The sequence below is a fragment of the Callithrix jacchus genome, chromosome 3 (assembly GCF_049354715.1).
Source record: "Callithrix jacchus isolate 240 chromosome 3, calJac240_pri, whole genome shotgun sequence".
Lineage (NCBI taxonomy): Eukaryota > Metazoa > Chordata > Mammalia > Primates > Cebidae > Callithrix > Callithrix jacchus.
This window is the reverse complement of record NC_133504.1, coordinates 96,328,012-96,348,366: the sequence shown is the minus strand read 5'-3', so window position 1 is coordinate 96,348,366 and position 20,355 is coordinate 96,328,012. Positions and strand designations below refer to the sequence as shown.

General features: G+C 36.3%; 1 protein-coding gene across 4 annotated transcripts in view; it reads right to left on the bottom strand.

Annotated features, from left to right (window-relative positions):
- Positions 1-897: 897 nt before the first annotated feature.
- PPP3CA (protein phosphatase 3 catalytic subunit alpha) overlaps positions 898-20,355 on the bottom strand; it is a 314,986-nt gene continuing 295,528 nt past the window's right edge. For 2 of the 4 annotated variants that reach the window (XM_035293239.3, XM_002745548.6), the window contains exons 11-14: positions 17,456-17,540; positions 9,673-9,770; positions 6,592-6,621; positions 898-3,495 (exon numbers count right to left, since the gene is read on the bottom strand). In XM_035293239.3, the coding sequence (XP_035149130.1) occupies positions 3,299-3,495; positions 6,592-6,621; positions 9,673-9,770; positions 17,456-17,540 (410 nt within the window). In that variant the 3' untranslated portion in view covers positions 898-3,298. The remainder of the gene's footprint in view (positions 3,496-6,591; positions 6,622-9,672; positions 9,771-17,455; positions 17,541-20,355) is intronic. The other 2 variants (XM_078366770.1, XM_035293238.3) reach the window with 1 other exon arrangement.

Here is a 20,355-nt window from a genome sequence, read left to right as displayed (position 1 = left end):
TTGAATTCAAGAGGCTTTCAGTTTTGAAGAAACTGGTAGGGCAAACTGAAAGGTCCCCTTTTCTTAATGGAGTGTGACAAGAGGGGTCCAGTGAGTGAGAGACATGACGTAGTCAAGTAAAAGTGTGAGACATTTAAGTAAGACCACTCCCATGGTGCCTCCTATGGGGCTGACTTCATGTTGGGGGCCCTGGTTTCTGGACAGAAACATGGATGTGTATTAAAATTTATTTCACAGGGACATGGTAAGGGTGAGAAGGAAGGAAGTGTTTCAGGATAAGGCCATTCTGAGGGTTTCAGCATCACCATGACACCATGTTCTAGGCTAATGCCCTGAGATACTTCCAGCTTTGATGTCATCCCAAGTCCCACACTGTAGATGAGCAGAGATGTTTCTCGTCCTCTCCAGTTTGTTCTCCTCATTACACAAGTTTGGTCTCTGAAGATTTTTCTTTCTTTTCTTCAAATACCATTTAAGGAGCATAGAAGTAGAGGACATTTTAGAAAGAAATACAGCTGATCCAGGGTCAGTCAAATCTAGCTCTTCATCCTTGAAAACATAGACGAAAATTTAGCACTGAGTTTGAATCCCATGAGAGTGAAGTCACCCTGGGGACTGGGTGCAGGACGACGGGGGACTGGAGGTGGTTTCTGTGTGTATGTCTGTGTGTAACCAGATGTACACTGGTATGAGCAACTAAAGAACTCTACAGTTTCTCCAAAAGTGAAGGAGAGAAACCTAATATTTGATGGTCTGGAAGTGTTGCCACTTTTGGAGAAATAACTAGTTCTGTATTACCTGTTTTTAAGAGACCAAACTACTATGCAAAAATACACAGTATTTACTTTCCTAACCACTGATCAGAAAGACCAAAGCAATACTCACATCAACTGCTTATTTTAATGTCAAATGTTTATTTCTATGCCATAGTTGCCTCAGCACAATTTGTAAAAGAAAGGAATCCAAAAATGAATTTTAGTCAGGATATTTTCTCTGCAGTTATAAGAAAGGAAATAAACACAATGATACCAGAATCACCATTTCTTTCACATCATTCTAGTAAGTTGCATCTAAATATTTTCCTTAGTTGCCACTTTTTTTTAGGACGGAGAAATATCCACAGGAAAAAAAAGTCTGGATGAATTAAAATAAACTTGGGATAGTCTTTGTCAGACTATATCTAGAACATCTTTGTTTTGGGATGCTATACCACTAATTGCCATATCCTTATTATTTAATATAACAGGCATACTTTATTTTACAAAACAAAGTGCACTGAAGATGAACAATGTTAGAATCAAACTGAAATTTGGTGTGTCTTGAATCTTTGGGTGATTAGATAGTAACTGAAGCGTGGGAATACAAATTTTCTTATTAATACAAATGCAACTCTCTCCTGTGATGAAAATGCACTTAGTAGCCTAGCAGTTTTTGCCTTAGCAGATAGGGCATCCAATACAACTGAAACAACCTGATAACAAATTAATTTTAGTTTTCAATAAAAAGGAATGCTCTGGTTTCTTAACTGGCTCCTCAAGGAAGCCAGAAGATGGCATCTGCTCTTTAAATAGACTTCTCTTATCTGATTTGAGACACAAATCCACCAAGATTCTTACAGTGGAAGTAGGCACCACCCCTCAGATCACGAGGCCCATAGGAAGAAGCCTGTTGGAGTCAACCTGTGATGCGTGGTGGTGGGCCAGCACCTAGAAGACACATGGTGGTTGTGCACTTAAATCCCTTCAGCGGACTCAGTGGAAGGATGAGAATTCTGTAGTTCATGCACATTTTATTGAGTAGTAATATAAAATGCTTTTTCTTTTTCATTGTTACAAGTGCATGCTTTGATTGCCAACATGTCAGAAGTCAAATTACAAAGGCAAGGCTTTAGGCTGTAGTGAATTACTTGGGCACTTATACAATTGTTAAAAAATATGAATGGACTTTTGTTGTTGTTGTTTTCAGAATGAACCAGTTGTAACCCGTAACTGATATACAAAGGGAAAAAAGTGAAAAAAGTACATATTTTGTGGCACATGACAGAACAGAACAAAATAACTAAACTGTTATGACGTTAACAGTTACCATGCATTTAGAGTTTCACATGTAACTACAAACTTATTATAATTTCACAAGGTTTGCTAAACATGCTAACCATCTACATGTGCACTGACAAGCTTATGTTAAAAACTTTAAAGAATACTCTCCCCTTTAGATTTTTTCAAAGCTTTTTTTGATTACAAAATTTCAAAGGCATTAAGCATTTTAGAGAATATAAAGTACGCCAGTATACATACATTTCCAGTATATGTCAGACCACTAAGCGCATTACAGTCCCATACAGGCCGATACAGCCATTTTTTTTTCTTAAAAAACATGCATAGGCAGATTTTTTTTTTTTTTTTACAGAATATAGATGCTTTATCACTGTACTTAATATGGTGTCTTGTTCACTATACTTAAAAATGCACCACTCATAAATATTTAATTCAGCAAGCCACAACCAAGACTTGATTTTATCAACAAAAACCCCTAAATATAAACAGCAAAAAAAGATAGATGTAATTATTCCAGTTTTTGTTTCAACTTAAAGAAAAGATATTCATTGCCGAATTAATAAGGTAAGTGTTATATGGAAAGAAGGGCATTCAAGCACACTAAAGAAACCTGAGGTAAGCATAATCTGTACAAAATTAAACTGTCTTTTTGGCATTTTAACAAATTTGCAACGTTCTTTTTTTTTTCTTTTTCTGTTTTTTTTTTTTAAGACTGCCTAATTCAGTTTATAGCCATTGTCTGACAAGAGTAGCAAAACATTATCAATAAATAGTCCTTAGTTTGTACATCATTTTGTTAAAAATGTTTGATGTCATCCATTTTTAGTGCTGCGACTGTAAACGTACAATAGAGTAAGAAATTAGACAAAGTTTTCATGTCCAGTAACAGAATAAAAGGCCTTTCATTAACCTATCTAGAAGTCCCCAATGCAGTAGGAAAACATGTTCATTCCCCTAACATTGCAGTATATACTAGCATTAGCTTTCTTTTAAAATTTTTTTTCTCTATAAGCATTTTTAAAAGGCATACCCAAAAGAGGTGTTTAATCACCACCCCCACCAAAATATAGTTTACTATCTCTCTCCCTCTTTTTTAATGATAGTGTAAACTGAATCCAATTCCTGGCCCCCAGAGCAAATAAGCTACTGTCAGAGGCAAGAACATCCAACTGCTGATATGCAGCAATCCCCATCATGCCCTGCAGCTCAAAAAAAAAAAAAAAAAAGTGAACAGGAAGTGGTCACTGAATATTGCTGCTATTGCTGCCATTGCTGTCCGTGCCGTTAGTCTCTGAGGTGAGAGCCTTGTTGATGGAGTTAAGGTTGGCGTCAGAGGGCATGGCATCTCTGCGAGGCGGCATCCTCTCGTTAATTCGGTCTAAGCCCTTGGCTTCCTCGAAGCTAGTGATCTTATGTTGTGGTGAAAATCCTTTGATAGCTAAACAGAAAATCATTAAAAAAGAAAAACAGAATTATCCAAAGGAAAACAAAAGGTACAGCTGTTGCAGCAGGTGATGTTAGAGATTTCGCAGTGAGAGGGAATCCTTCAGTGAAGAACAAAGTGACGGGACCTGCACACCACACAACAGACTCCTTACCATACTCGGAGGTAACCAAAGGTTTGAAAACAGCCAATGTCTCTTGCCAACCAAAATGTCCTCTTGAAGTTAGTAAGATGTAAGCATTTCTCCTGTCTTCATGAATGTTTAGATTAAAGAAATCCAAAGTGGACACATAAAGAGGAAAGCTGCTTTCAGGGACAAGCCTCTAGAACCAGCATCAGCTGGCTACAGCATTAGCATGATTAACTGCATCAAACACCTTAACCTAGACAGGCTGCAGCCCGTCCCTCTTTGTATTCTTCCATTGTGCTAGTAATGGCAAATTCAGTGGAATCACTAAGTCTGCTATATCTCAAAACCTAGTAAAGGGCTTAAAGCAGAAGCTAGAAAAGGAATTAACCAGAGCATTTCCATGCCATCTCAGAATCCCAGAAAGAACTTCTTGGCAAGCAACTCAATGATGGCATGAAAAAATTTGAAATTATAAACTCCTATTTCTCCACTCAACTTTGCATGTGGAGTGAGTGAAAAGGTAAGAGAAACTCAAAAAAATCAAGATAAGATCACTAAGTAGAAACGCATTGTCTGCCCTTCAGCAGCGAACAGGTCAAACTGATGTTCATCTGGTATCCATTACTGCCTAAATAAAAGAAAAACTCGGTAGATCAATGTAGATGTAAGTGATGGTTAAATAATAACAAGGAAAAAATGCCTTTCACAATATTTAGCAAAAATGAATTGAACTGGTTTTGGTCCTATTCAATTAAGACATGGAATTCTCAAAGTGGGAGTGATACTTAATTTTTTTTTGTTTGTTTAACGTAATCTTTAGTGTGCTACAGAGAAAGGTAAGGCATTTGTACAAAAAACTTAATGATTTCTTCAGTGAGTATACCAACTGGTGAGCTGCAAATAAAACACATAAATGGGGAACCAATGACATCAGTTTGCTTTACTCCCTGTGAAGTGCAAACCAGATATTTCAGGGCCAATCACCAATGCTCATTGGGCTGCATCACCATGGCTGATTGAGGAGAATTTCATGGTACCTTTATCCTCCCAACCTTAATTGGGACGGGGGAGGGGGAAGGAAAGCAGTTTCAAGCTGAAACTTTACCAGCCATTCCTACACAAATGTGCAGTGCCTTTCATTAGTATGGATGAGATTCCTAAAAGATACACATAGTCGTTTCAATACTCATTAAACGATGAGAAATACTTTTTCCCCCTCTGCATTTTAAAGGTTAGCATAATGGTGATTAGTCAACTGTGAGAGGAATAAGATGGGGAAATGGGGAAAGACCAAGGCCCAAAGCAAAGCTTGTTAATTCTTCTCTAATTTAGTCATAAATTGCAAAATAATAGAGCTGTCTAACGAGCACCCACCCTGAAAACTAACTCAATTATTTTGAAGTACAAAAGAATGGCACGAAGTGATACTCTACTGTTTTTTAAGACTACTGTGAATATAATTTCATAAAAATTAACAGGTACAAAAGTTTGTCATCATTATCATTTATGAAATGATTTAATTAATTTAAATGATAAAAGTGGAATTTCTAGGTTTTAAAAGCCAATAGGGTGAGAGTGTTAAAATTAAAAATCTAGCTAGAGCAATGCATACTTCTGGAATGGGGCTCCATTTCTAATCATTTTTGTCCATCCTGGTATGGAAGAATGTGCTCTGCTGTAGTTGCTGGTCAGACAATGGATATTAGCAATTTACATTGGTAGTATACTTAACACAACACAGAGTCACAGAAACCACAGAAAACAGCCAAACTGTCAACAAGAATGCACACTGCAGATTAGAATTTGCCAAGAGGAATAGAGAATTCCCACATAAATAGCAGTTTGTTCACTGCTATTTAGGAAGCAGTTGTATTTTCTCTTACAGTGCTATCGTTTCCCCTACCATGTCCAAATCATGTACAAATTGGAGGAGTCTGAAGTGGCACTTTTTACATCATACCAAAGGACCATATGCACAAAATTTTGAGAAAAACAAAAAAGTTACCTTGCAAGAACAAAATACAACTGAAGAATTTTGTTTTAAAGGGGAACTTCAAATTATTATTTTTGAAATTTCCAAAGGATATGGTATGTATAATATTAAAACCTATTTTGATATGCAGTTCTCTTATAACTGTGTATTTAAAAAGCAGTAAGAAGCAATTACTACTGAGTTGAATTCTACTGTCCTTGAGCAGTGCTAGGACACAGCTGGAGATGGACACTTTTTGATTTCCCCTGCAGCTCCTAGCACAGTGCCTGGCACAGAGCAGACACTCAGTACACATTCATCAATTGAGTGCTACTTGATACTTACTATTCTTGTTATCGGCCACTTCCACAGCCACTAGATACTTCTGAACTCTTTGTAATATTTTGCTGGTGATAATTCTCATACAAATATCAGTAGGTTGAAATTTAAGGTTACCAGAACTGTTCATCTCCTATACAGCTGTCTCATGTTGGAATATTTTTTAGAGACATAAATTAATGTTGAACTACAACAAAGCACTATTTAAATGCACATTTTTTTTCCTTTGGCTACAAACTTTTGAAGACTAGAATTAAGATGGCTATTTTTATTCTCTTCAGTGCTTCCTGAAAGTGATTTGAGGGAGGGACATGGTTCAGCTCACAGATTACTGTTTTATAAGCTACTGGTCAAAACAGCTGCCATAACCCCCACCCCACATCAATCAAAATATATAATCCTTTTGTTTTCTGTGATTAGACTATTCATCATATACAAAAGTCAAACATAGCTTTAAGGGAAAGAAACAAACAAACAAACCATAGAAGGACATTTTCCCCTTTAAAGCAAGAACATTTTGGTTAATACTGAGCCACAACTGTTAGCTCAACACCCACACACTCTGTACAAGCTACAGCAAAAAAATGAATACACCCAGCAGAGCCCTTATCTGTTGCAGGTACAACAGAAAGGGGACTGGCCAATTTACCTTCATCAGCCTCAATAGCCTCAACAGTAGCTGAAGAGAAGAAAGGGGGTGCAAAATGAATGAGAAAAATGAGCAGAGGATTTTTTAACTCTAAGAACAAATCAGTGACCATCAAAGGAGAGCTAAGAGAACTAATGTTCCTGTAAGTGCTAGATTCTGGCACACACAACAAAACAGAAATGCTAAAAAGAAAGGAAAAAAACACCACAGAAATTATGTTTAATTTATGAGCTGGATATGTCTATCTGAATTAAATGCTTAGGTTTTTGCCCATTAAATAAATAAACAATTAACCCTTGAGGAAAACACTTAGGAAAATTTCTTTTCTATGAACTGAATTAATTATAAGGGATTATGTAAATCTCAACTGTGCTTCTGACTCTCACAGGCTACTATAAAACCTCTGCTATGATTGGTGATTTAGTTTAAAAATGCCAGACAAAATGGCAGAATTTGAAGCAGTGCCGCAGTATCAGTGGGATCATTCACACTAGCCAATATTAAATAACATTATTTCCTAATGTAATACAAAAGCAGGGGGATTCAATTTTACAGGAAAAATAAAAATCGAAGTGTCTAAGGAGATAATGCATGTGACTCCTTCAAGATAAACACATCAGACATGCTTATATCTGGGGGTCAGTGGGTAGGAAGAGGGTGAAGGAAAAAGAAAAAAGGAAAGAAATAATATAGTTTGGACTTCTTTTTCCAGCAAGCCCAATGATGCTTTCTTTTCCTTATTGGAATATTCTTTTCGGAAGTAAAATTCTTGAAATGTTACAAATCAAGTGGTAATGTGCCAGTAGTGGTAATAATTATATCAGCATTTTAAGGAATAGGCAGCTTAAATACCGAACACTCATACATCTGTATGAGGTTTCATATAAATATGCAGCAACAGCATATTTCAGAGGCAGAACTTTAAAAGCTCACTGCTTTATCAGCAATTTATGTAATAAGGTTAGCATCTAAACTTTCACTAGGTAAGTGTATGAGTCTATGTTATTAAGGTTAGTTTATACTTCCCTAATTAAATCTTAAAATGCAAAACTTCTCTATAACTCTGAAGTGTTTAATATTAAAATTCTACCCCTTGACTTTAATTTGCATTTTTCTTATAATTCAAGATGTTAAAACTATAGCAACTGCAAAAATGTGCACTATAATTTACTTACAGTGAATTCTAGATTCCTTATGATAAAAATGGAGAATGGTTACCGCCATGGAGAGAAGAGCTACATAACAAAGACGTTAGTAGTTTCCCCTTTTAGACAAACTGAAGGACATCAGGCAATACATTTTGGAGTTGTATCAATGTATGTGGTTTTAAAATATATAGGAATTTTTCAAACCCATATAGAAAGGTTCCATACGCCTTTTATGTGGATGTGTGTTTGTGCATAGGTTCAACATAGAAAAACAGAAACCAATGGATTTAAAATAAAAGAAAACTGAATAACCTAAGTAAAAACACAGGTAAAAATGTGGAAATGAAACAAAGAACTGGAAAAACTTAAGTATCTTAAGTTTAAAAGTAAAGCAAAACATCCAGAATCACACCAGCACTGACACATTAGAACTACGTAGTGCCCACTATTAAATGTTCTAAAGCAAATGTAGTCCACAGTTTCTGACAATATACCTGCTGTATCTTAAATTGTACTTATCAGAAACTAGATTTCAGTCAGTTAGGTAGAGAGTACATTTTGGACATGTAAATCATCCATTTATGCTAATGTTTTAGTGAGATATTTAATTTGGTATAAAAACTTTTTTTTTTTAATAAGTTGTTAAAAAAGTTCCTAGCTGTAAATTTAAAGTGGGCTGTTGGGGGTGTGGTTTACTTCTCAATACTATGTGTCTTCTTACAATCATTCAAAAATATTTCTCTTTTTGTAAAAACTTGAAAGACACTGATTTGGAATACATTCATCTGAAAATAAAGAAAATAATCGTGATGCAGCCATGATGTGATCATTCAGAAATACTATATTCATGAAGTTGATTATTACTCTTTACATAGAAGTGTATGTAAATTACATAAATAAGAATAGCGAGTCTTCTAGGTTGAAGGGCAAGGATAAAAAATATAAACAAGATTCAATTAAAGATACAAGAAAATAAGCAAGAGGCTGAGAATGTTTTGAAAAATTTCATAGCATATTTTCATTTTAATTTTTTTCTTTTAAAGCCTCATCTAATAGCAATTCTCTATTGTTTAAATTGTACTCTAAATGTTAATATCTATTACAATTGATAAAGAAAGTAACCAAAGTGAAAGAATATATAGGACTGTGCTGCTAACATGGTAGACACTAGCTCCCTGGCTTATTTAAGTTAAAGTTAATACAAATTAGATAAAATAAAACATTTAGTTTCTTAGTTATATTTGCTATATGTTCAACAGTCATATGTAGCTTCTGTATAGATACAGAAATTTCCATCATCACAAAAAGTTCTGTTGGATGGTACTGGTCCAGAAAGCTATATGTTTTGAGACAAAATTTGTATTGTAAAGGAGATGTTATGCTTTTCTTCAAAAATAAAATGTGGTTCTACTCAGTCTCTTATGTTTTCAACTGATAAATCAGAGAAAACACACATATGGCTCCCAATTTCCATTCAAGAGGATAATGAAATCATCTCCCTGAAATCTAGACTTACAGGTGTACTTTAGTGTTTGTGTGTATTTGTGTTAATCTCATACATGAAACAGATAACTGAAACACTTATTAAAAATGCAATTACAAAGTTGTTTTCGACAACTGACTGGCTCAAAGTCATCAAACCTATTGTGAATGTAGGCAACCTTAATGAGCTGTCCTCTAGTTAGGCCTGAATACCTAGATTAACATGTGAATGAGGGAATGGGGAAAAGGTGGAGTAAAGACCACATTCCAGAGAATGAGGGAACTATTATGTTGGACACGACTGATCAAACTGATTGGGGTTTCAGCCCTTCTGCCAGCTGAGAAGAACTGACGACCAAGACAGAGCTTAAATGAATGAATAAAATCAGGGCTCTAATGACACAGCTGACTGTGATGCCCTGCACACAGTCATACCCATCGGCCTGCTTACCGCTTTGCAAGGTTTGCTTCCCTCCAGAAAGTACTCCACTGGGGAGCATGCCAGTCGGGGTCAAGCCTTTCAGCGTCAGCACACTCTCACTCTCTTCTCTGGAAGGCACAATGAGAAGTGGCATTAACTTTTAATTTCTTTTGTGAAAAAGAAATGACTCAAAGGAAAAAAATGCATGTAAGAACCCACATCTCCCTCTATCTTGGTTCTCTGAATGTTTTTTTTTTTAACATACTTTAATTTATTTCTATACTAGTAATGTTCCATCAACAATTGCTACAATAAAGTTTACATTGTCCAATTAGAGAGGTTCAGTTTCTGAGTACTGAAGATAGAGAAAACCATTTTGATTTTGTAATCAGGCATCACAATACAAAGTTTTGTTGTGCATTCTGTATGTTAAAAGTGAGCCATGGAGAGTGCTGATGTAAGTTTTTTAGCCAAGGCTCAGCCAAAATAAGTGGAAGTGATTTGATCTGACAGAAAAAAACAAACAAATAAACAACAACCACAAAAAAACCAGAGCATTTGGGAGATTGGAAAAAAAATCTGATCTATAGATTAGGGAATCTGGAATTATATTCAGGGACTTTTAGAAATCAAGGAATTTAGTAATTTAGACGTTATATGAAAAACACATAAAATAATGGCAAGTAGCCAATAAACCTACTGATAAAATTTCCCAGCTTTTTTTTTCCCATCACTTTCCCTACTGATTTGCTAATATAAAATTATTTTCTTACTCAGCATGACAATTGTTATATAATCAGTTTTAAGTACACCATTATTTCAATTATATGTATTAATTACTTGACATTATTATTCATTATTAAGCATTAAATCCTCATAATTAACCATGAAATAATAGTAACCTTACTCTTTACATAGCGATACTGAAATCCTACATAACCAGAAAAAAGTCTTTAAAATACAAATTGTATATATACACATATACACACACATACATATACTTGTGTGTATATATACATACACATACATATATATACAGGGAAGAGTTTAGTATATAGAATTATCTACTCCAAATTTTTATAAAGGTGTCTCGCATTGACTCAAACAGAATTCCTGAACTTCTCCCCAAAACTGCTGCTTCCACAATCTGTGTCAACTCAGAAATTAGCAATTCCATCTTTTAGTTACTTAAGAATAAAGGATCACCCTTTAACTCTTTTTATCCTAATTCCATATCCATTACATCAGCAAATATTAAGGGCTCTACCCTCAAAATATTTCTAGTATCTTACCAATTTTCACAAAGCTACTACCTCATCTCTTTTGACAACAGCTGTGTTGAGATACAAACTTGACATACAATTAACCTAAAGTATAGGATTCATTGATGGTCTTTAATATATTCACAGAGTTGTAAAACCATCACCATAATCAATTTTAGAACATTCTCATTATCCCTCAAAGAAACTTCACATCCATTAAGTAGTCACTCCCAACTTTCTTCAGCCCTGTATAACTTCTATTCACCTTCTGTAGCTTTGTTTCATTTGGACACTTCATATAAATAAAATCATATAAAATACAGTCTTCTGTGACTTCCCTCTTTTGCTCACCACCAGTATCACCTACCTGGACTGCAGCAGCCTTCTGAATGGTCTCTCTGCTCCATCGGAGTCACATTCTTGCCCCCTCCTCCCACAGCTGTTCTCAGTATGATAGCCAGGGTCAGCCTTTTCATACCTATGCCAAATCCTGTCACTTTTCATACCTATGCCAAATCAGAACTCTAATGGCTTCTCCTCTCCTGACAGGTGAAAGGCAGGTTCGACGAAGGCCTTAAAGAAACTTGTTACCTCACAGTCTTCTGTTCTCACCCATCTCTTGGTTCTCATTTCCTACCAAAGTCCACTTTCCGTAGATGTCCTCACACATACCCAGCACACTCCACCGAGGGGCGCTGCCCTTTCTTTGTCACCCTCCTTCCCTGGCACCTGTGTGGCTCACTCCCACTCTGCCTTCTAATCATTGCTCCAATATCACCTCCTAAGCAAGGACTTCCTTGGAATACCATTTAAAATAATATTCCTGGATAACTGCCTGTAATTCCAGCCCTTTGGAAGGCTGAGGTGGGTAGATCACGAGGTCAGAAATTCAAGACCAGACTGGCTAAGATGGTGAAACCCTGTCTCTCCTAAAAATACAAATATTAGCCAGACATGGTGGCAGGAGCCTGTAATCCCAGCTACTTGGGAGGCTGAGGCAGGAGAATCGCTTGAACCAGGGCAGCAGAGGTGGCAGTGAGCCAAGATTGAGCCACGGCAGTCCAGTAAGGGCAACAGTGTAAGACTCTGTCTCAAAAAAAAAAATAAAATAAAATTCCCTTTCTCTATTCTTTCTCTCTTTGCCGATTTTATTTTTATCTAAGGCACTTATCACCCTGAACAACGATGCAGTGTGTTTACTTGCTTATTTTTGGTCTGCTGTCTACTCTATTCCTCTCCCACCCCCTGCTCACCCCAGCTAGACAAGCCTCAGGAAAGCAGGGGTTCCTGTCTGCTTTAGTCACTGCTGCACCCCCAGCACCCAGACTAGAACAGTGCCTGGCTTACAGTCCACATTTCAAAAATATTTGCAAAAAAAAAAAAAAAAAAAAAGCAGTAATAGTTGAATGGAGAATGGAAATGTTAATCCATATTTTATATTTCTGTATCCTTTACTGCAAAGTTTACTTAAAAACAATAGGTTTGAGAGAATTAATTATTGTTCATTTTCATATAGGTATTTCAAACGTTTTAAGCTTCTGTGGTCTGTCAAACTACCAGAGGTCCCATGAAGAAATATACTGAATAATATGATTTGGGAAAATTTGGAGGATCTCTAAAGAATTAACACAATTTTCCTTTACATTCATATTCAAAATATGGCTTTTGTCTTATGAGTGATTATAATTCCTACATACAGAATCTTGGTGTCAAATCCTGTATTAAACATGGATTCAGGCTGGGTGTGGTGGCTCATGCCTGTATTTCCAGCACTTTGGGAGGCTGAGCTGGGCAGATCACTTGAGGCCAGGAGTTTGAGACCAGCATGGCCAATGTGGTCTCAAACTCCTGGGAAGAGTAACTGTCTCTATTAAAAAATACGTAATTTTTAGCTGGGTATGGTTGCCTGTGCCTGTAATCACAGCTACTTGGGAGGCAGAGGCATGAGAACTGCTTTAACCTGAGAGACGGAGGTTGCAGTGAGCAGAGACTCTGCCACTGCACTCCAGCTGGGGCAACAGAGTGAAGCTGTCTCAAAAAAACCCAAAAAACACAAACAGAAAAACAAAAAAAACCCACTCAAAACACATGAGACTCATCAAAACAATTACAACCCATAATGCTCTGAGAAAGTCAAGTAAATTATTAGTTTTTAGCTACAAAATTTTTCTGGTAATCTGGAGTATTCTTTTTATATCTTCAAAATTTTAATTTTATACAAACAGTAGATTGGGAAATCACATCTTTGTGGGGGTCACACTCACTCAGGCTAACGTCCCAGTCATAAGACTGAGGTTGGGACATTATTTAACTTTCTTGGGCTTTAGTTTCATTATTAATAAAACCACACTTTTATTTTTGTATACACTGTATACAAAAACCTCAGCATAGAGGGCCGTCATTTTCCTTCCGTTCTTGCTCTGTTTTTCTTTCTCGTTCAACCACATTCCTTACTTCCCTTAATTGTGACTGCCATTCCTGCCTCACAAGGAGCCCATGCCCTCAAAGGTTTCTAGCAGCTTCTTCATTTTTCAGTTCCAACAATCTCTGCTGAGTTCTCATTCAAACTCATATCCTGCAGTAATTTTTTCTGATGACCATGCTCTCTTTCCTGAAAGACTCTTTGCCCTACGTGTTGTAATGCTTTTTTTCTTGTTCTCCTTCTCCTTCTCTGACATCTTCTCAGTTCCTGGGCTGATCTTTTTCCTATATCTGCAGACCTGTCCTTTCTAATATGTAGGCCCCAGCTACATGTGACTGCTAACCACTTGAGACATGACTAGTCAAGATGTTCTGTAAGTGTAAAACACACACAGGATTTCAAAGACTTTGTACAAAAGAATAGAAAATGTCCCTTTAATAGGTGTTAGTGATCAAATGTCAGAATGATAAAATTTTGTATATTTGTGTTACATAGACTATATTATAAAAATTAATAATTATTTCTTTTGTTTCTGTTTCTACCCCTTTTACTGTGGTTTCTAGAAAATTTAAAATGACAGATGTGGCTCACATTATATTTCTGTAGGAAAGCAATGTTGTGAAGAATTCTTGCGCCTCTTTCTCTCATCTATCACTCTTTCCTTTAGCAAGACCACCATCAGCTAATGCTGCTGCACTCTTGTCTCTGTGTTGTTTACTTTTACGTGGGTATTACTAAACCTCACCTCTCTCTGAACCTCCAGGGCAGCATTTTTAAGTGCCTCTACATAGTTGCTCTGCCAAATTCAGCTCATCCTACTCTTTCTAATAAATAGCTGTTAGATATTTAAATTGAAAAATACTTCCTCTTCCTTAGATAATAGCATCCTATCAATGGCATAGACTAGGACCTCTGTAGAATATTCTGGAATAGTTCCTCTCTCCTATAACCTCTCACATAGGTAAGGGTTCGCATAGCCAACAATGGAAATCTATTCTGGCTAATTTTAACAGAAAAGAGATACATTAAAGGCATTAGAGAGCTTGCAGATCCAGAGAACTGGGCTTCGATGCTCTGTGGCTGGGAAGAATAACAGTACCTGTCCACACTGTGGGGTTGGCTCCATTAAGGGCTTGGCAACAGCCAATGCCAGAGCTCATAGTACTGCTGTCTAGTTAGCTCCCAAAATGTTGAGGCAGATGCTCTTCCATTGTTGGGCCCTGAGATTCCACACCTGACAGGACAATTGCTGTCCTGCTTGCTGCTTCCTCATGATGCTCAATTTGAAACAAAGCCTCATTTACATGCATTTACCTGACTGGCAAATCCGAGGCAACAGGCTTGTATTTTATCTGCAAGGACTGCTGAAAGACAGTTTTCTGGTTCCCTTATAACGCTGTAAATTTCCAAAATGTAAGGAACATATTGGGCAGGTATATCTGACAAATTTGTGCCACAATCCGTATTACTTAATCACAATCTATATTCCCACATTTCTTGTATTTGTCCTTTCATTTGCATGTCTCCTGCCATAGCCTGGTTCAGCCTTTTGCTTGGATTACTTCAAAAGCTTCCTAATTTTTTTTTAATTTAAGTTTTGTGTTATATGTCACCATGCTAGCCAATCTTCATGTTGCTATTAACATATATAGTGAAATATGAGTTAGAGGTGACTCTAATCTCATGAAAGTTAATTCTATGACTCCTGATTGCCTACACACACGCAAACTGAATACTTGAACATGCTATTCAAAGCACTCAAGGATATGGACTTCAATATATTTTCGGCCTCCTTTTTAACTAGATTCCTTGTTGACCTTCATGTCTTTTATTAGTCAGTCAATTTATACATTTAGAATTCATTACTAATATTGCTTAGGATTTATACTAGACTACATAGCATACCTTTGAGTAAGACTCTCATTAGTGTTGCTCCCAAAATTAGTGAGTTTGGACACTCTCCTTAGGCTCTCTCAGATTCAATTTCCTTGCAGTAAAGTCACCACGACCTTGCAAGTTTCCCGTGTTGATTATTGTCAAATGTGCATAACATGGGGCATGGACCTGGCACTTAGCAAGTGCCCTATAAAGGGAGGCCACTGATGTTGCTCTTAGGATTGTTATGGCTGTGCTCCTGATAATTTTTCCACTTCCAGGAATGCCTTCACCACAATTCTCCCTGTCCTGGAATCCAGCCTATCCTTCATAGCACTCCTCCAATGTTAACCTCTTCATGAACATTCCAGTCAGGAAACACAGGGTTCCTTCCTGTCTAATGCCACAGCAGGGCATCTATTCACGTAGTTAGCACCTACTTTATTTTCTTAAGTTACTATCTCTCTGGTTGGCATTCCAGTTTGGTATCTAGATTGCCTAATTCAGGGCTTGGTATACATTTAATGCTCAACCATTATCTACTAAGCTTAACTTACTTTTTTTCTGGATAGGCTCTCTCTATATTCTACATATGTGCTATGGATGCTTTTATTATAGAAAAACAATAATATATAACTTGTTTTTATTTTCTACTAATATGCAATTTTAAGTCAAGTCACTGATCACTGGGTTCAAATAGTCCATTTATAATGGGATAGTCCATCAAATTTCTAGAGCTATTTTTACTTTTCCACATAGGGACTTCAGACAGAATAATAAGAGCATTATTGGTAAATCTGAGGCACAATAAATATACAAGTGTTTACTCAGAGTTCCAACTGAGCTTATGACCTTCATTTACTCCTTTCTTCCCACAGAACATTTTTCTAGCCATACAGGCCTTCTTGTGGTCCTCAAAACTGCCAGCTTTGTCTTTACTTCAGTATCTTTGCACTTGCTATTCTCTTTGCCTTGAACTCCCTTACCCCATTTCTTCATGAAGGTCACCCACGCTTGCCCAAATACCATTACTCAGAAAGTTTTTGTTGACCACACCAAGTAGAGCAAGTGGGAGATAAAGAACTTGCTCTATCTCAAAATTGCTTTATTTCTTTTCTTCCATGGCACATAATCAGTGCTTTAAGTTTTACTATATTTATTTATGGCATGAATGAATTAGCCCTGAAAATGTAGTCAGAAACATAGAGCAATAGAGCAAAGGTAGCCTCATTCAGTAATGGAAGGGAGCAATGATGCTCTACTTTCAGCTTGAACATGGCTTGTCGTGATTGTGCTGGTTACCACAGAGTTCTCACTGCCTTTGATGTGGTGTCTCTGAGACTACTGGATGAAAGGGACAATGCTTTTCATCCTTCTCATAGCTTCCTCTTTTGGCAGTTACTCTTTAGTGACTGTACCAGGAGGAGGATAGAAATAGCAAGAGGAGAAATCAAAAGAGCCAGTGTCAATACTCTATTGGAAGGCTTTGAGGCAAAAATTCAGCAAAACATTAGATCATTAAATTATCAAATTGTAGACATACGATTTCCCAAGGTGTTTCTATTTACTTGTCAATATGTATTATTTTGAATTGACTGTATACTCCTTACATATAAATATATCATATTTTAAAGTAATCTTCTGAAGAGAAATATGTTTGATTGTATTATCTAGAAATAACTGGAGTTTCCTTTATGAAAATATTTGTTTTCTAATAATAATATGATTCATGATCTATTTATAAGATATAGTACTATATGGAAATTGAAACATTAAGTATTTTTTTCTCTCAATGATTAGAATAATATAGGTTCACATGAATAGCTTTATGGTTGATGCTTATTTCCTAGAAATCTAGTGAAATGTGTTTGATAAATAGATCTTTCACCACAGAACTAGAATGAAAAACAAAACAAAAAAATTACAATAGCTTTTCCTGTTTCATAAGATGTTCAACCCATGGTGAAATCAATGTTTTAAAGTCCTATACCAAATAGAGGAATAAAATGTGATGCAATTCATTTGGGACTTTCTTAACAGAAGTAATTTAGTAGACTGCAACTTAACTAAAATAATGAGAAACTGACAATTTCTATATTTAATATTCTTCCTTTAATATTTAATTTAAAAGTAAAAAAAAAGAAAGGCAAATATTCACTAGTAAAATATTTAAATTACCAGATGAAAGTATTAAAGTATTTATTAGTGACACACAATAAAATCTGAGACAGAAACAGAGGATGAACGCACCCACCTGAGCACTGAGAACACTCTGGCCATTTTGCCTATTGCTCGGATCTTGTTCCTGATCACCTCCTTCCGGGCTGCAGCGGTTGCACCTGTATTTTAAAACAGAGTTCGATGGTCAGGTATTTTTTATCTAATTGTAGTTATTTTACAAGTTTATACATACTGCAGACTCCACTAAGCAAAATCAGTTTTTTCCCTCAAGAGGATTTATTCGTAAATCAAATTTGAAAATTTAAGCTTTTGGCCACCAATACTAGGATGTTATTTTTAAGAGGTTTCCAGAGTGTCAAAGAAAAACTTTTGACATATCCAAGGGGGAGTTGAGTAAGAAGCTAACTGGAAAATCGCAGAGCAGATAGGGGTAGGTTCCTATCCTCCTCTTCTAATTGAGTTTCCTTTCTCTTCTGTTTATACAAAGAGAGCATGCACTGGGAGGAAGAGTTAAGTGCCTTATCACCATCTTCTATTCATTTGCCGTCTCCACGCTGGGAAAATTGCTTTTCCAAAAGTTCTCTTTTGATGTGATTAAACTAGGAAGCCTCTCAATTCCCTATCTGCCTTGCAACATCACTCATAATTATTTGATCATCTTTGTTTTAGCATTTGATACTCTTTCATCATCTGGTTGGTTCATGGGTTCTAGAGAAAAAAGTAGAGAACTGCTGAATTGGATTTAGTGAGAGATAAAGGCACCACGGTTTGCATTTTAGTACTACTGTTTTAAAGTTATGCACGGTTTTCCTGAGTAAGTTTTATCACTTATTACATTTTCCAAATTAAAAAACTTTACTACATAGGTTACTGTTACAAATAAATGTATTTTAAAAAATGTTTTAAAATAATACTTAAATGAAGCCATTTTATTTTTCTTTATTCCCGAGGTATATTTGAAGAAGTATAAAACAAATAAATATCTCTCAATATTTCTTTTTTTAAGATGGGGTCTCACTCGGTTGCCCAGGCTGGAGTGCACTGGTGTGATCTCAGCTCACTGCAACCTCCACCTCCTGACTCAACCTCCCAAGTAGCGGGGACTACAGGCATGTGCCACCATGCCCAGCTAATTTTATTTTTTTTGTATTTTTAGTAGAAACAGGGTTTCACCATGTCGGTCAGGCTGGTTTCTGACTCCTGACCTCAAATGAACCGTCTGCCTTGGCCTCCCAAAGTGTTGGGCTTAGAGGCATGAGCCACTGGGCCCAGCCAAGATTTTTATAATCCAAGGTAAAATGGATAAGCTATGCTTTCTATATATTATGTGGGATTTTATGGAAAGTGTTAACACAAACATAATCTTTCTAATTCTACTGCCTCTAATAGATATACAACAGAATATTCTTTTCAAATAATATCAGAAATGTTCCTGGTTCAAATGAATGGTTTGAGTCAGTAATTTTCTCAGGGACTGTAGTCTATAGATGATAACTGGTATGTGTTTTGGTCTTTTATTATCATTTGTGATAACAGCAAGCTTTCACAGAAGGTTTTTGAAAGAAAGATTTCTACTGTTTCCCTTAGAGGGCTTTTCTGAACGCAATTTGGAATCTTGTTGATTGTAAGGGTCAAACAATCCATTTCCACAAGAAAGAAAACTCGTACCAACAGATACAATTCTGAAATGGCTAGAAAAAAGGCCTTTGTTTTTCTTCTCCACTCCAAGACAGTGAAAGCATAATGGATCACTTTCTTTGCTTGGGTGGGTAATCATTCAGAGGTGATGCTAACAGGAACCCATCTCATAGGTGCATGGGTGTTTGCCAGAGGGTGTGTGAAAACCAGCAAGCTGGCTTCCTCCCACCTTCCCTCTGACCTGAAAGCCTACAATTATGTTCATTTCTTCCTCTTTTATGGCAACCATGGCAGGCAGCACCTTCCAACATATCCAATGGGCAGGACTTATTATTGCCAGCTGTTCTACCTGCAAATGGATGGAATAGGTTTCCATCCATGTGGGCGAGAGCTGTTCTCCAATCTAGCTATTCTGATAATTAAGCAAAATCATGGGTTCTCATTCACTATAAGTTCCTTGTATTATTAATTAGTCTATCGCCCAGAACATTGGAGAGGAAAATAGGGTGTGTGCAGGACCCCTGCCTCTAAATATTCTGATTTTGTAACAATATTTATTATCTATGATTTGGAATTAAGATTTCACAGCAAACTCTGCTCTGGAGACCATCTAAAACTGAATTCTCTGTGCTTGGATTTTAGATGATTAATGAACAAGAGACCATTAAAAGACTTTTTCTTTAAGGTGTTATTGCAAATAGTCCCCTTAGGGTGGTCTCCCTATATATATATGTTTCCGTTACTCCATTCAATGATGCTTTCAGTCTAACACTGTCTTATTCCCCACCTCAACTGACCTGTGAACTCAGGGGTCATGATGTGTTAAGTAAGGGTAAAGATTCTGGCCCTCTCCAATAAACAATTTGGCCAGATCATGAAATCAATCCAATGAACACAAAGAATGGATATTGTAGGAGAGCTCCAAAATTGGTCACTATATTTAGAAGCACAACAAGAAAAGCAGCAAGGAATGGTTGTCTAGAAATAAAATTTCATGTATTTAAGTGAAGTGAGAAGGGGAACACATAAAATCAATTAAGCAAAAAATAAATATGAATAATAATCTCACAGAACATTTCTGATAAATGACTTGTAAAAACTATAACTAGAGCAATGAAAAGTAAGAAACTAAGTTGGAAAAGGAGGGAAATAAATTATGTAGAGTTGTGCTTCTTAGTTTGGTGTAAGCTAATAATCAGAAAAATGCTGAAATACATACTAAATTTTAAATGTAAAATTAAAAATTCTCACAATCAGAGTCAGTATACGATTCCTTATGTTTTCAGATAAAATGGATGATTAGAGAGCACATAAAAGACATTCCACTCTATGTAT